We start from the raw sequence: 17,243 nt of genomic DNA on the forward strand, positions 1-17,243 counted from the left end.
GCAGTGGGAGTGGGAAGAGGGGCAGGGGTGGAGGGAACCCACGATGGGAGGCGAGTGGGCTCTCCGCAGAGGCCAGCTTAGCCCGCAGGAGCTGCCTGTGAGCAGGGGGCGGGAGGGCACTGCTGCCCTGTGGCTGCTGGGCTTCCCGGATCGCGGCTCTCTGCGAGGGTCCTGAGACTCTGTATCCCCTCCCTCAAACCGCCCCCCTCGCGAGGCCGCGACGCTGGGTGCCCTGTGTCGACAGGCAGAACCCCACTGCCCGCCCCTCGCAGACCCGCCTCTGCCCGCCTCGATGGTCCCCGCGCACTCAGCCAGCGGCCTCTGTTGTGTCTGCTGCTCCTGCTGGGTCTGCTGCTGCGGCCGGTTACCTGTGAAGACCACGCCGGGCACCTCCAGAACCCCAAGTCCGCGGGAGCGCACGCCGGCCCTGATGCGGGACTTCCCGCTTGTGGACAGGTGGCTGCAGTGTGTGCCGGCTGCTGGGGGCCGCTGGGGGCCTAGCCTGGCCCCGGGCAGGGCAGGAGGTCCGGAGCATGCAGAGCTAGTGGGGAGGCTCCCTCCCACCACCCCTGGATGTCCTCTCCATCATCTATGGATGCCCTTCCCCTTCTCTGTCATCCCCTCCCTGGTGGGAACCCCTCAGCCCAGGCCTCAGCTGCTCCTAGTATAGTCTGTGTGACAGTGGGAGGTGGGGGACCCACAGGCTGGCCCAGGCCAGGCAATGTGTCCTGCCTCATCCCAAGACCTAAGGAGCCCACCTATTTGCCTTGACCTCCCTCCAGCCACAACGACATGCCCCTGGTCCTGAGGCAGTTTTACCACCACGGGCTACAGGATGTTAATCTGCGCAATTTCAGCCATGGCCAGACCAGCGTGGACAGGCTGAAAAATGATCTCGTGGGTGCCCAGGGACACACAAGGTGCCACCATGGCTGCTGGGGAATGTGGGGCAGTTTGGGGGCCTCAGAGACCACAGGTTAGTCACATTGGAACTAAGTTACCATAGTGACCTAGAAAGTGCCATGCCATGGATGCTGGGGGAACAGGGGTCACAGTGAGCCAACCTGACGGGCATCCAAGTACCACAGAAAAAGCAACGCATTACATGGGACTTCTGGGCACACTGAGTGTTGTGCCAGCTGAGGAGGCTATGAGAAGCCCAAGGAGCTCCAAAGCCCAAACTAAGCCCTTGCCTTCCCTCAGTTCTGGTGAGCCTGCGTCCCATGCCGGACCCACGAACGCGATGCTGTGCGCCTCACCCTGGAGCAAGTTCACCTCATCTGCCCCATGTGTGCCTCCTATTCTGAGCTGGAGCTTGTGACCTCAGTTAAAGGTAGACGGGGGACTTCCTTGGTAGTCCAGAGGTGAAGACTCCACGCTTCCACTGCAGGGGCCTCGGGTTGGATCCCCAGTGGGGGAACTAAGAGCCCTCATGCTGCGCGGCACAGGCAAAAAAACAAAACAAAATGGTAAAGAGACTGGTCGTGGTAGGTGTTAGGGACTTCAGTTAGCTACCCCTGCCTCTGAAAATGATCATCTGACCTACCTGCCCCCAGCTCTCAACAATACCCGGAAGTTGGCTAGCCTCATTGGTGTGGAGGGCGGCCACTCACTGGACAGGAGCCTCTCCATCTTGCGTACCTTCTATGCGCTGGGTGTGCGCTACGTGACACTCACCCACACCTGCAACACGCCCTGGTGAGCACAGTGCAGATGGTAAGGGCCCAGTGAGGCAGGGATCTGCCCAAGATCACGCTGGGGCCCAAAGCAAGTTTACCCCTGGGATCCAGCCCTGAACCTGGGGTTGGGAGGGGAATGGAGGTTTGCAGAACAAGACTGAATCCCCAGAAGGGCCCTCCTACTGCCAGGCACAGCCCAGTTTGGGTCCCTCCTCTTGCATCAGGGAGTTGCAGGTCTAGACGGTTCGACACAACCTCTTTCTACGCTCTTGTAGCCAAGTCATGGCCACCAGTCAGACTGCCTCCTGGCCATCCTGCAGGGCACAGAGCTCAGCAAAGGGTATCCACCCCTTCTACAGCAATGTCAGTCGGCTCACCGGCTGTGGCGAGGTAAGGACCCGGCTTCCATACCCTGCCCCACATGAATGTACAGCCCTGCCTGTTCCCTACAGATAAATACACACAAGATAAATGCAGCCCTCATGCCCTCTCCCCATCCTGTCCCTGCAGAAGGTGGTGGCAGAAATGAACCGCCTGGGCATGATGGTGGACTTGGCCCATGTCTCGGATGCTGCGGCACGGCGAGCCCTACAAGTGTCACAGGCACCTGTCATCTTCTCCCACTCAACTGCCCGGGGTATGTGCAAGAACACTCGCAATGTTCCTGATGATATCCTGCAGCTTCTGGTGAGAGACTGCCCTGGCCCTCAAACTTAAGCAAGAGATTCAAACCAGGAGCCCTTGAACCTGAGCCTCTTCTCCCTCCATTTCCTCAAACGCCAGGTTAAATATCTTCTGCCCCCAAAACCCACGGTCCACAGCCCCTGAACTCTTCAGCCCTAGGTGGGGGTCTAGGTGGTAAGATACTCCTCCAAACCCGGAAACCCTGGGCCAACACACCACCCAGACCAGGGCTGCGGCTCCTCCATTCACACAAACCCAGAGAGGAGATGACTCTGACCTCAAAGCCAGGGCTGAACACCTTCCTCACAGGGGCCGAGAGAGTGAACAGGCAGCTGGCTGTGCTGGGGGCCAAGCTGACTGTCCACGGGTCCGCCCCTACAGAAGAAGAACGGTGGCATCGTGATGGTGCCCTTGTCCGAGTGGGTGCTGCAGTGCAACCCGTTAGCCAACGTGTCTACTGTGGCAGGCGAGCCTCACCCTGGGCTCTCTGAAAACTCGGATTTGGAGCTGAAGCTGGGTCCAAATTTAGGGAGGACTTCAGAAGAGCCCCAGTGGTTTGACCCACCTACTGGTAATAGGTACAGCACCCAAAAACCCAAGAATGGACAGTACACAGCACCTTGGTGCCATGTGGAACTGGAGCCACAGAATCAAAACTGCGATACGGATGGGTATCAGGGAGGCTGTCAGACACTGCTTTATGTCAAACACATAAAGAAAATATCCACTATCAGAACCGTTGGTTGACTGACTTTTTTTCACATCTTTCTGACAAAATTCGTGAAGTTGTGAGTACCAAGATGTAATCTCTGGCTCACAATCATTGTTTAGCTTCTGTATATTGCAGTGTAGAAGGTCTGTATTCGTGTGGTTTGGCTGCTATAGTGAAATACTATAGACTGAACGACTTCCACAGCAGAAATTTAGTTTCTCACAGTTCTGGAGGGTGGAAGTCCAAGATTAAGGTACTGAATACCATAAGAATTGGTTTCTGGTGAGAACAATCTTCCTGGCTTGCTGACGGCTGTCTTCTTGCAGTGTCCTCACACGGCCTTTCCTCTACGAGCAGAGGGAGAGAGATCTCTGGAATCTATTCCCCTTCTTATAAGGACACCATCAGTCCCTGTCAGATTATTACCTCACCCTTATGACTTCAGTTAACTTCAGTTACCTCCCTAAAGGACCTATCTCCTATCTTCTACAGTCAACTTAGGAGGGGCTTCAACATATAATTTTTCGGGGGACACAATTCAGTCCATAACAACAACTTAAGATAGCTTTCTCTGATTTTCAGTCTTTCACTAATACCTCCCTCTTTGTCTACGAGTTATTCAAGTTTCCTTAAATTTTTTTTTTAATTTTCTTACATTATCCCTTCCCTTTAAATGCTGTCTTCACTTCTTAATTGGCATTTCTTGCAAATGAAGGCACCTTTCCTCACAATATATTGATTACTCTCCCCACTGTAACACAGCGTCTTCTCCCATGACTTTCCTGAAGTGGTTCCACTTTTGTTCATAAAAGTTTAGCCATCCAATCAGATGCTTTATTTTCAGTTCCCATAGCATTTTGCCTTTGGGAAACAACTGACTCCATTAGATGGTGCTTCTTTTAAAACTACCTTCCTTTATGTTTTATAGCAATCTTATGATTTCTGTTGGCATACCATCTAGCTTCTTTCTGATCATTCTTTTTATTTTTAGTTTTCAGTTGTTACTCTCCTCACTCCTTAGCGTCAGATACTACATACAGTTGGCCTTCTTCTCATCTCTTATATACTCTCTCTCTTACTCCAGCAGCTTTGTTTACCATTTAATATATTATCTGCCAGGCGCCTTCCATCTGTTACCAACATCTCTCCCTCTGTCTTTGTCATTTCAGCCTTCGCTGTGCTCTCTGAGCTCTCACAGGCAGATCTATTGAACACAGGAATCTCAGTGGAAAATACGAGTACGTTATTTCTCTACTGAGTAAAGCCCTTACAGATCACATGGTCCTGATCCATCTTGCAGCCACCTCATCTGGACTATTTGACCTCCCATGTCACAATAGCAGAGGACCAGACAAGAGGGACACTGGCTCCTAATGACCTCAGCCCAGAAGTGATACACTTGATTCTGCTTCTTTGCCACTGGCCACAACGAATCAAAGGAAAACAGTTGAACTACAAAGGAGGATGAAAAATGTAGATAAGCACATAGGATATTTGATGAGTGCTATCTCGAGGTGACATCACTTCCCATCAAACTTTTATTTCACAGAGAAAACACAGACTATAAAGCAAAAACACCCCAAACTACCTTCTTCTCTTTACGTCCAAGAAGAGCTTTTCGACATAGTTTATAAATACCTAGTCTCACTTCCTCAGTATCTTCCATTCATTTTCCCACCTCATTGGTATTGTTAAGCTTTTCCTCTTTAGCGATTTTATTTTGGCCCCCTCCCATTAAAAAGCTGCCTCCCTCCCATTAAAAATTACTCTTGTTTGATGCCAAGTAATTCTCTAGTTACCTTTTCTCTCTTCCTAATTTCACAGTGCAGTTTATCAAAACTTGTATTTATTCTCATTGTCTGTATTTTCTTATCTTTATGTACCTCGTGACTCACACAATTTTGCTCTTTTCTTCTTACTTATCCTCACTGGAATTGCATTCACCAACATTTAGTTTGTGATTAAATTGAGTGAATATTGTTTGGTCATTCTGTCACCTTTCAGCAATAGTTGATTTTGTTGATCAAACTTGTCATCTCAGAAAAATCTTTCACCTTAACAACAGTAGCATCTTAACCTGCTACTTCTTCCTCCTGCCTCTGGACATCCTTATCTCTTTCATTGGGCACTCTCACTCTGCCCTCTGCCAAGAGATGTGTATTTCTCAGAAGCTCTCTTCTGCCCTTGATAGATGGTCTCATCTACTCTTGTGATTCCAGCCACCATATATATCACAGATCTTGACCTAAAACTTACATCTCTCTCTCCTGAATCTCTTACAAACTTAACTAATTGCCAACTGAACAACTCTGCCCAAATATAACATGGACACTTAAAATTAATTATGTGATGTTACTGAACGATTAATTTTACCTTCAATACTTATTCATCTTTGTACATCATTTATACCACCACTATTTGTACACTTGTCCAAGTTGGATACTGGGGGAACACTGAAGACTCTGGACTCTGACATCCCTCAGAATGGGAGAAAATTGTTGCAAACGAAGCAACTGACAAGGGATTCATCTCCAAAAAATATAAACATAAATAAATTTGTAAAATATATAAGTAACTCAAGCAGATCAATATGAAAAAAAAAACAAATACCGTATAATATCACTTATATGTGGAAAGGAACCTAGAATTATGGTACAGATGAACTTATTCGCAAAGCAGAAATAGAGACCCAGATGTAGAGAAGAAACACATGGATACCAAGGTGGGGGGAAGGGGGGCTATCAATTTGGAGATTTGGATTGACATATATACACCAGTATGTATAAAATAGATAACTAATGATAAACTATGGTACAGCACAGGGAACGCTACTCAATGCTCTCTGGTGACCTAAATGGTTAGAAATATTAAAAAGAGGAAATATATGTATAGGTATAACTGATTCACTTTGCTGTACAGCAGAAACTACCACAACATTGTAAAGTAACTATACTCTAATAAAAATTAATTTAAAGGAATAATAAAACTCTGGACTCTGTATAATCATCCCTCACCTTCACAATTAATTCAGTAACCAAGTACTCTCTAACCTAAATTCCTACTATCTCTCAATATTGTCTACTTGTATTCAAGCCTCTTGCCACTACTTGGTTCTGAGCTACATTTTCTCTTATTTATGGATCATAAACAGTCTCTTAACTTTTAACAGAATAAATCTTTTAACAGAATAAATATTCATTGAGTACCTACAACACTGGTAAATAAGGACATTGTTCACATGCAGTTTACAATGTAGTAGGGGCAATGAACTATAAAATAGAACTATACCTCTCATAGGTAACTGGATAGCCAAGTTTTATAAGAACACGTAGAAAGGGAATTTAATCTCTAATGGAAGTCATGAAAAGCCAGAGATTCAATGTTTATTTTGAAACTTGTATGATGAGAGTGCATTAACCAAGGATTGAATGAGTAAAGTATGATACAAATTGATGACATTACCTGGAGAAAGTTCAGCAGTAAGAGAAGTCTAACCCTGAAGTCTACTGAGTATTGCTGAAAATTTATGGAAGAAGGAGATGCTAAGTAAGGATAGAGAAAGCAGATGAGGGTGGACTAGTAGGCAAGAGCACAGTGCTTGAAGCCTTTTCCCCAAAATTAAAGAGAAGCTATCAAAGAGCTCTAAGCCGTTGAGTGAAATTTAGGTTGCAATGCAGAGAATAAACAAGACAGAAATAATACTGGAGTCAGGGAAAAAGTGAACTGGGATGTTACATCCGAGTAAGAAATGTAAAAGATATGACAATGGACATAGAGAAGAATGGACATATGTGTGTGTGTGTGTGTGTGTGTGTGTATACATATATACACACATTTATGTGTGCATATATATGTATGTGTGTATATATATATATATATATATATATAGTATAATTATGACAACTCTTAGGGATTGCTCCAGAGTTTAAGGGAGGGGAGAAGAGTAAAGAATGACTCTCAGTTTCTTGCTTGGTTAATTGGGTTAAAACAGTTTGCAATAAAAAAGATTTAGCTTAAGTCATTTAATCATTTTAAGTGCATTCTGAATCCTATACAAATAAGTTTGAGAAATTTAAGAAAATTGTGTTTCCTTAAGTTTTGCATATCTTTTGTTATTCCATGTAAATTCCCTTCTTTTTCATATGATTAAAGAAAAGTTACGAAAAAATAAGAAATGAGAGAAAATAAGATCTTATGAAAAATTATGAATGATCTTTATCTGTTTTTGTGCTTACTGTAATTTCTTATTGTTTATCTCTCTATATACATATTCTGAGATATCTTCTCAGACCTGCTGAATCAATCTGTGAGGAGTAAGTTTAACTAATCACTCAGATGAACCTAAAATTGGTTCATCTACAGGAATAACCAACATAAGAGAGTAGTCATGGTAGTCTCAAAATTAGAGAAGACTTCCCAATTATTCCCATTATGTCCAAGAGAGAACATAAGCAGGTACTTCAAGTATCCGAACTTCGTATGATTAGATTCTGCAAAAGCATTTTAAATAGGAAAAATACATAGAAGAAAGGTTAAGACAAAACTTCCCCAGGATAAAATGGATCCCATATTTTCACCAGATGCCTTTACTTAGGAAAAAGAAATGTTAAAGAATTGTAACAGTATCCAACCTGGACAACAAAATACAGAAATTTTCACCACTAAGCCTGAGCTCTGTACAACTCTGATTTAGTGTTTTTTCAAGCCTTACACAGCAGTCTCTATTTTTAAAATATTTATAAGTAACCCATTTTGTAGGAAAACACCTAACTTTCATCATAAGAATTATGACACTTTATACTTTTATTCCAGCCTAACTTTTATACTCTATTTTCTACCATTTGGCAACTTATACCTTATGCTCTAGTCAAAACAATCTCCTTTACAATCACTTAAACATATTGTGTTGGTTCTCAAGTCCAGGATGTTCCTTCTGCCTGGTATGCCCCTGACCTTCTCTCCACGTGGAACATTCCTACTGACATTCAAAACCTAATTCCAAACCCCCTCATTGTTGGCATTCTCTTTAATATCCCCTAGCAGGGTTAGTGACTCCAAGTTCTGTTTTACAAAGTTACATTTTTATGATCTATTTATTTAATAGCCTCTCCCTATTTGATTGTAATGAGTTGTTTATGCATCTCTCACACTCTCTTTTGAGTTCCTCTGGCCTTTATTTTTTCTTTTATCTCTTACCCATAAGCACAGTGCTTGCCCCATAGTACGTGCTCAACGTGTTGGCTGAGTGAAAAAAGACACCTTGTAGCTCTAATCATTTGTGAAATGTCATTTAAAATGACATCAGATTACCCTTTGTTTCCTAACTTAATTTCTAGTACTATAGAATGTACACTCAGAACACTGTCAGTGGCCTACAGAAACAGTGTTCTCACTGGACTTCATGCATATAGTCAACCCCCTTATAACTTTCTCTGGCATACAACAGCCAGACATGTTATTAAAAAAAAAAAGATGTACCAACCCCTCACGTATTGGAAAACTTCCAGAAGCTCTCCATTCCTTATTGTATCTTTTCTAGATTTTTCAAATACCTCTGTCTTACTTCATCTATTCAGAACTAGCTTTTCTACCTTTCGCTTTCATTTTCAATTTCATTCATATCATTATCTTCACTTACCCATAGAACCTAAGCATATTTCAGTTTCTTATGCAAGTTTCCTCACTAGAGGTCAAAGGGGCAAGGACTATTGTGATAAAATATTAAATAAATAGACGATAGGACTTTGTTCTATTGGTCTGGGAAAATTACTACCTGAAACAAAAGAATTCTGGAAACTGAAGGCGGCAGACCAGTCAGCTTTGTTTACTTCAGACTCAAATCAATGTCTTGTCTTTACCTGAGCTCTGGTTACATTTAGAAAAAAGTACTGTAAATACAGTGAATGAGCAAGGCCACTATCTGAGACGTGTCTGGGTCCTTAGTATAGTAACTGGGGGAATGGTAAGCATTGGTCAATGTTTGCTGATTGATGACTCAATAGATCGGGTTAAGCCTCACCATCAGAATTCCAGATTTTTTAACAAGCTTCTCAGTCTTTTCAACCCAAAGAAAAAACTAAAGAAAACCAGATGACAAGAATTTCAAATTGTAAAATATCCCGATTGTCAAATTTAAATAGGGATATCCTGTGCAATGGAGAGGCTGGCTGGTGCCAATTTCACATTTTGTTCTCTAGTGTCTGGACGAAGCCTGCTCTGCCAGTGAGCTGACAGGTCGAGAGCACTCCAACTTCCGCAGACACCCGAGAACTTTCTATTTTTCATGGTCTTCCTACCTTACCTAAGGGAAGGACTATATTCACAGTGAAAAGAGTTATGATTCATCACCAGTAGAGAGATTCTTCCACTTTCTGGGTGCCCACGTTAAAAGTCTGGTATAGTCAACACTCCCTCTAACATAGATCATGTATTGAAATGAGAAAACTATCACCTAATATGGCCAGAGAGGTGAAGGGACTTGGCCCAGCTGAGCCCAGGAGACACCTCTAATTCAAAACCTCAACCATTAACGTAGTGATTGTGATCAAGGAGACTTACAGCACATAAGAGATTCAAAAAGCGTATTAATCCACCTCCGGCAACACTGCCAGTTTTAAAGAATGATTAACCTTCTCTCCCACTTGATTCAACCTGGCTATGTATTATACCACTCTAAATGCTAGCAGACTCTATGCTTATGGCTTCCATTAGGTAGCACTTAGTATACATGAAAACTTTCTTCAAGAAGCAATTACTTTTGAAACCATAAACATTTAAGTTGGGAAAAGTGAAAAAGAAAGGAGGTGCAAGTAAAGGGAACTAGGAAAAAATAAGAAAATACCCTCAAATATAAACATGTTGATTCAACAATTATTTAATGGGGATTTAAATGATACGAGGTGAGCATTTATTCTGTTTCTGCTTTAAATAAAGCATTCTGTTCTATTTGTTAGGTGTTGTACTTGTTTAGGATCTAATGTCTGTTAAAAACCTCTCGAAAGAGATGTATTCATTCTGGTATCCTAAGCACCTATCTGGATGAAAAGCACAAGCAATGGGAAGTCATGGGGCATAATGGACCTTGCAAAGGCTCTGAAATCCATCTCTTACTTATGGTCTTTGAGACTCAGCCTCCTCCTCTATGTAGTGTTCATAAAACTTAGTGGAGATAGAACACTAGGGACACAGAAGGTCAAAGGAGGTATTTACTACAACTTTCCAAATATCTTCCTTTAGGAAAACAAATATATTTTATTTGCAATGAGGCTTTCTTGTGAATTTTATTCTTCTAAAGAAGAACATTTTTAGTGAACAATTGATTCGTTTGCCTCCCTGTGCTACTTTATTGACAATACTCAGGTAGGGGTGGTTTTCTCTCAAGTAGTTACCTCCATGTGATTTGTATATCAGACCTTCCTAAAAGCATGTTTTCCTGCTCTTTCGTTCCACCCCATCCCAGTTCTACTTAAAATATTGTGATCCTCTATTAAAATGCACAGAACCCTGGGAAAATAAGGAGAAGCATAATGTTTGTCACTGCCAGCTCTGGTATGCATATATCAGAGGCTAAATTATAACTGATGAAGACAGAAATGGGACCCATATCTGTCTGACTTCAGAAACCAGAAGTGTAGCTACTACAAGCTGATGAATTGGAACTCAGATCAAGGCCTAGAGTGGAGAGGAGTCTTCTGATCAGAAGGGGAAAGTAAACAAAGGGCAGTGTTTAATTATTTAATAATAAGTAAGAGAATGACTAGGGTGTTTTTACAGAACAGGATATAATATTGAAATAAAATCCCCCAAAGTGGCACAGAAACATAATGCAATCCTCTGAAGCTACAACCCTTCCTAAACCAAACCATACCATTCTCTTCACACATCCTGGAAAGTCAAAAGAAAGGGGATACTGATTTGCATCACACTGGCATTAGAAGCAGATCTAGTTTTAATGAAGTTTTACTTCATGGACTGAAGTTTCCCCCAAAAAAGGGTAAGCTTTTTTCTCAAGAAACATCACTGTGTAATAATCAAGGAGCCAGGGATGGTGGTATTAATTGTTCTAAGTACAGGGATTTGTTTTGCAGAAAGAAGTACCAATCAGAAAGAGAACTGACCAATAATTACTTAACAAAACTGCTTCAGAAGTAGATTTCTAAATCTACTTTTAGATTGATAGTTAGAAAAATCTTACTAAGTTTATTCATTTAGAGGAAATCTGGGCAAGCCTCTGAAACCAAGAGGTATTGTATCAAAAGAGATAAGGTCACTAGACACTTATGTAAGAGCTACTTCTTCCTCAAATGGCCACCATATAGTCATTTCTGACTATTACATTACCAAGAAATAACAATGCACCTTTAGGAAACTAGTATGAAAGAAAAACATAATAAAATTTTTTGCAGGTGACTCTTTGATCTCATAGGTGTGTGTTAATTTTCCAAAGTTGGGACTGGATCCTGCCTTTACAAAATGCTCCTTGAAATATCACATTGAAAATCTTCTCTTTTACTCCTTATTGTAAACATTGTATATGTTTTTAAGAAGACCAATAAAAAATATGGACTATGGGGCTTCCCTGGTGGCGCAGTGGTTGAGAGTCCGCCTGCTGATGCAGGGGATATGGGTTCGTGCCCCGGTCCGGGAAGATCCCACATGCCACGGAGCAGCTGGGCCCGTGAGCCAGGGCCGCTGAGACTGCGTGTGCAGAGCCTGTGCTCCACAACGGGAGAGGCCACAGTAGTGAGAGGCCCGCGTACCGCAAAAAAAAAAAAAAAAAAAAAAAAAAAAAATATATATATATATATATATATATATATATATATAGAGAGAGAGAGAGAGAGAGAGAGGGAGAGGGAGAGGGAGAGGGAGAGAGAGAGAGAGAGAGAGGGAGGAGAGAGAGAGAGAGACTATGAAATTATTTTTCCAGTAGTGAAATTGTGGAGAATACATCTTGCATTTCTACTGTATTCCCGCAGAAAGAGGAAGTTCTTTTCCACAAAGACTCTCATCAATGTTAACTCTGGGAGAGAAGTATTTGTAGTTGTCTCATGCTTTGTGGTGAGAGACTCGCACTTTTTCCCCTGTCTCTATTGTGGGAAACAGGGCACACTTTGGGCTGAGAATTCATACTGTGGTCGGAAAAGAAAGAAACAAAAAATACCCTCATTAACACTGCTCTTTAACAAGTTCAGCAAATGGGCTTCAGGCATTCTAAACAGCAGCAATTAAAAAATAACTTTAGATTTCATACATTTCTTCCAGTAGGATGAAAAGCTGAGGTATGTTAACTTTAATTTTATGGTTTGGGTGAATACCGAGTTCGATTACTCCCTGTCAAAGCAGAAATCGGCCTCTTACAGGGAATAAGTGCTAATTAAGCAAAACAGAGTAAGCATGTTATATGAAGTATATTTGATTCTTTCCTGTGCACTTTGGCTGCACAAGCTCTAACCACACTTTCCGCAGGGACCATCAGTGCTCCCTAAGAATGCCAATGCAGTGATCTGTCCAGTTAGTGGGGTGCAGAGACCAGTCAGAATGCTGATGCTTTCCACAAAGGAGATGGGGCTAGGGAGGCAAATGCAATCAGGGAGTATTAGCTCTGTCTTGTGTGCCTGCTACAAAACCGTGTCCTCTCAAGACTGCTCTATCCCTTCTTTGCTTTATACGTGTATGTGTAAGTTTGTATATGTAAGCTTTACAAGTCTCTCCTAAGAGAAAACTGAAAATGCCCAGGAAAAAGACAAAACTGCTTCAACAGAGAAAGGTCTCTCTGTTCCAGTTGAAGAGGATATAGAGTTAATAACAGGAAATATCCATCCTCTGAAACTGTATGAAACATGGATGCTTCCACAAGTTACTCAAGGTCTCACTGACCAGGCTATAAGTAATTTTAAATATTATTTCTTATGATTATGGTTGATAAAAAGTCTCAGTGGTATGCTAAAAATCTTTAACACTTGTTGACCTTTTTTCCTGATAGCTTTCCTCCTCCCAGGCTCCAGCCAACAGTAGCAGTAACAGATATCCAGATCTTAAGAGAACAGAAGTATAATGGTGCACTGAATATGGAAAGGAAGAACCAGTAATGGTTCCTATACATTCATAACGCGAATCAGCATCAAACTAAGCTTCCCCAAGAAGAAGCTGACAGCAAATAGTTTCTCCTCTTAATGAATTGAGGAAACAACTTTGAAGTTATCTGTAGCCACCGCTTCTGAAGCGACCAGTAGCTTTGCAACTATTAGTTTACTTGTATTAGATTAATTTATATTAGAGTTTATTTAATGCAATTGCTCACAAATTTTAAACCATTTTGTAGAGTAGTGTTCTGTATCTGTTTAAATGAAATGCTTTCCTAAGCTCAAAATCAGTGTTTTTATGTTGTGTAAATTATGAAATTACTGTGGAATATCTGGTAAACTTGATAGGAAACCCCAGATGTCAGCACTTTGCTGGGCAAGATTTAAAGTGGCCCACACCATTAGCCCTCATCAGGAGCAGTAGCAGTGGGCTAAGTCATAAGGGCACGCCCGTCCATTACACTCACCCAGGATACTGTGAGTGAGAAACAAAGGGCAGTCAGACAGGGACCTCTATGCTCAGATTCCACTGCCAAGAAATGGCCTAAGTCAGCTCTTGTTGTTGAAGAAAATAACCCTTTAGGAATCAGACTGAATCCTATTTTAAGTTTTAGAGGAAGAAGGATACTATTTAAACATTGATGAAATGTGCCTCTCTTTTTTTATCAGCATAGAAATTTATGTGAATTCAAAAGAACATGGTTATATTTAGCATAGTGTAATAATTATCTGAAGTACATATCATCGTTGGCTCTGAAACAGTTCTAAAGATGTCATTCTTTTGAAGTCAAAAAATATGCAGTAAAAATGGACAAGGAGGCAAAAATATGAAAAAAACAAGTTTGCTGAGTATGGGAAGTTGTTACAAGAGGGGCACAACAAGATAATGTAACAGAGTCCAAATTACATAACATGCAGCAAGGAGTTGTCTTGCTTTAACAACTCCTAGAAAATAAACCAGTGATCTCAATGCAAGAATATCACCACTGGGTTATTTAACAGGACAAATTTTCTGAGGGACACAGGTAGTAATTCACTATACTTCCCCTTTCTCTGATATCTTTTCTCACACCAATTTCTTTTCTTTCCTCGAGGATAGATTTTATCCTGTTGAAAACAATTTTGGTTTTATTTGTAAAGTGGAGTAAATAATATCCTGAGTGAAGTAGGCAGCGTTTTAGCTGAAGATGCTCAGGAATCAAACTTTTGAAAAAGGCCAATCAGCTAGCTAGCTAGCAGTTACCATCAGTGGCTTGCAGAAAAAAAAATTACAGATGATATGTTTGCTAAATAGATAAAAAGAATAAGCAGTTTAGAATGGGTGAAAAATCCCAGGATCTATTGTGACCTAGACCAGAGGTCCCTAACCTTTTTGGAACCAGGGACCGGTTTCCTGGAAGCAAATTTTTCCAGGGAGGGGGGTCGGAGTGTGTGAGGTTCAGGCGGTAATGTGAGCCATAGGGAGCAGCAGATGAAGCTTAGTTGGCTTGCTTGCGACTCACCTCCTGCTGTGCAGCCCGGTTCCTAAGAGGCTGTGGACTGGTACCCGTCCAAGGCCAAGGGGTTGGGAACCCCTGACCTACACACTCAAAAGCAGACAGTTGACCTTTGATTAAGCCCATTTTCCTGTGGAGTGAGCCATAAGGGGCTCCAAGACACAGTTTGGTTTCAATGTTTCAGTGTTCACAGCCAGAGGGCAAACTCAGAATGTCTCCTCCTCTTGCAAAAACTGAACCACGGATGAGAAGTCTTTTTTTTTTGAGTAGCCCTTCACGCACAACATCCCTGCAGATCTGATGGGCTTGACTGCCCAGAAGGACTGGGCTCTTCGTGCTGGTAGCAGAGTCTCATGCTAATCCCAGATCCTTAGCCATGAGTGTTGCTCCGAATCCACCCTGATAGTAATTAGCCGAGGGAACTCCATCCATCACCCCAGGTACAGGATTATAAGTGTCACTTGACCAACATCGTCCTGAGCTTGTATTTAGGATTTTAGCCAAGAGTTTTGGGTCAAACCCTAACCTGAGTCCCAGATTCATAGCTTCAGCAGTTCCAATCCTACTAATATCTAACAGCAAGTTTTTGCAGATCTTCAAAGCCTGGCCAGTCCCAACAGCTCCACGATGCACCACATGGGAGCCCATGCACCACAGCAGCTCAACCCCTCCCATCCTAAGTGTGAGGTGGCCAGATCGAGCCATTCCCACACTACCAGAAACAGGGGCATCCGTGAAAACCGCTCCCATTTTCTCAACTTCTTTGGCCAATTCTCTGAAAACCATAGGATCAACAGTACTGGAATCCATTAATAGTGAGTCTTTCTTCACTTTTTTTCGAATTCCATTTGCTCCACAATAAGCTTCTAGTGCATTGATGCATTGTAATAATTCTGTCACCTTTTTCGGCTACATCCCCTGCAGAAGACACTACCGGGTTCATCTGCATCTAGAAGCTCTTTGCATGAATCAGGGAACACATCAACAACAGTGAGTGGCTAGCCACGTTTCATGAGCTCTTTTGCCACTGGACTCCCCACGTTGCCTACTCCAATGAATCCAACTGGAGTCTTGGAAGCTACTGACCTAGAACACAGTGCTGCAAGGCTGGCCACCACTGGCTGCTGCAGACGACTCCCTGTACCGGAGGCTGGAGGTGGCTCCACGGAGACGGAAGGAGGCTGCCACGCTGCCCGCGCCCCTCCTTCCCACGGTGACCTCCTCGACTCCCGGCTCACCCACTGGCTGCTATAGGGTGCGTGATGCGGAAGGCTGGCTCAGCTGTGGCGATTCTTAATACCTCTTTGGTACTAGGTTACACATACAATTTCACCTAGTGAGCGATTTAACAGAAGGAATTTTTTTCTACGGCATTTTTGTGGCACAGCAGATAGAAGCGAGGTCACTATTTCTTTGAAAAACTGAATTAAAAATTTATAGAAAGTCATGATTCATTCTATAAATATGCTGAGTCAAAGAAACGTGAAAATTGATGCGATGGAGGAAGAGCGCTAGACTTCCCTGATGCTCAACTGGCACCTTTCTTCTGGTGTCAGAACATGGTTGTGTAACTCCTTTAATCCCAGTGGATTTTCCAAAAATTCCAGAATCTTCAGATTTTGGTAGCCCCTGTTTACTGCCTTTGCCCCCCCATGCCAAACCCCACCCCACCCCGCACACATTTATTTTTGACCAGTTGTCCTCCGGGGTGTTTTTCTTTATATAGTTATTGCAGCAGTTTGTTAGACTACTGACCCCCAGGGCAAATGCCCCTCCCCCCCGTTTTCTCACCCTGTGTAGTTTTGTTCACCTTGACCTGGGCTTGGTCACGTGACTTGCTTTGGCCCAGTGGCATATCAAGAGCTGAAGCTTGGAGAGTACTCGTGCTTTAGGGCTTGTCCTCATGGAAACCTGACATGTTAGGAAGCCTGGCTAACCTAGTGGAGACTAGGCACAGGCCACAGCCAGCATCAATGGCCAGATATGTGAAAGCAACCAGCCCCAGTCCAGCAACCAAATGATGGCAGCCTCAGTAGTCACCTCAGGTGAAAGCAAGATAGAACCACCCAGGAGATCCCAGCCCATTCTGCTGATTCACAAATTGTGAGGAGATAAAGTGCCTGCTGTTTTAAACCACCAAGCTTAGGAGTAGTTCATCACACAGGAAGAGATATAACTATCTTCACTGTTGGATTATCTTCCCATTTTATACCATGTTTCCCCTTAAATGACTGTTCCTTTATCCAAGATTCTAGAAAAGAAATAACAACTGATGAGGCTGATAGAGCCTTAACATTTTTTATAAGTTTTGTAAACTCTTAAAATAACTAGGTTAATAAAATCAATATTTATTTGATCACAAAATTATTTTCTTCAGTTGCCTTAAGAAGTAATGCAGAATTGTACTAAGTTTATACATTTGGAGGCTCTAAAAATGTGTTATTCCTTGGATTCAAGTCCTAGTGTACTTTATGTGGGCATTCACGTTTGCAAAATGATTCCAGGAAAGTTGCGATTTCATTTTACAACTTTGGCCTAAGGAGTCTTATGATATTTTACCTGAGAAAAAGAACACATTAATTCCACT

The 17,243-nt window shown here is 42.6% G+C and overlaps 1 protein-coding gene and 1 pseudogene across 2 annotated transcripts in view; one reads left to right on the plus strand and one right to left on the minus strand.

The window, feature by feature from the left end:
• Positions 1–43: 43 nt before the first annotated feature.
• On the plus strand, positions 44–13,092 carry LOC309797446 (dipeptidase 2-like; the record flags this gene model as incomplete). Its single annotated transcript, XM_082645974.1, has 9 exons — positions 44–97; positions 245–456; positions 783–901; positions 1,214–1,333; positions 1,557–1,698; positions 2,000–2,069; positions 2,190–2,366; positions 2,745–2,829; positions 13,076–13,092. The coding sequence occupies 9 exons, from the start codon at positions 44–46 to the stop codon at positions 13,090–13,092; spliced, it is 996 nt and encodes a 331-aa protein (XP_082502100.1).
• Positions 13,093–14,180: 1,088 nt separating this feature from the next.
• Positions 14,181–17,243, minus strand: part of LOC309797448 (3-hydroxyisobutyrate dehydrogenase, mitochondrial-like) — a 67,983-nt pseudogene continuing 64,920 nt past the window's right edge. Inside the window, exon 5 of the transcript in view lies at positions 14,181–15,928. The product of the transcript in view is annotated as a 3-hydroxyisobutyrate dehydrogenase, mitochondrial-like (transcript). The remainder of the gene's footprint in view (positions 15,929–17,243) is intronic.

The sequence above is a fragment of the Mesoplodon mirus genome (assembly GCF_964341445.2).
Source record: "Mesoplodon mirus genome assembly, contig: HAP1_SCAFFOLD_530, whole genome shotgun sequence".
NCBI lineage: Eukaryota > Metazoa > Chordata > Mammalia > Artiodactyla > Ziphiidae > Mesoplodon > Mesoplodon mirus.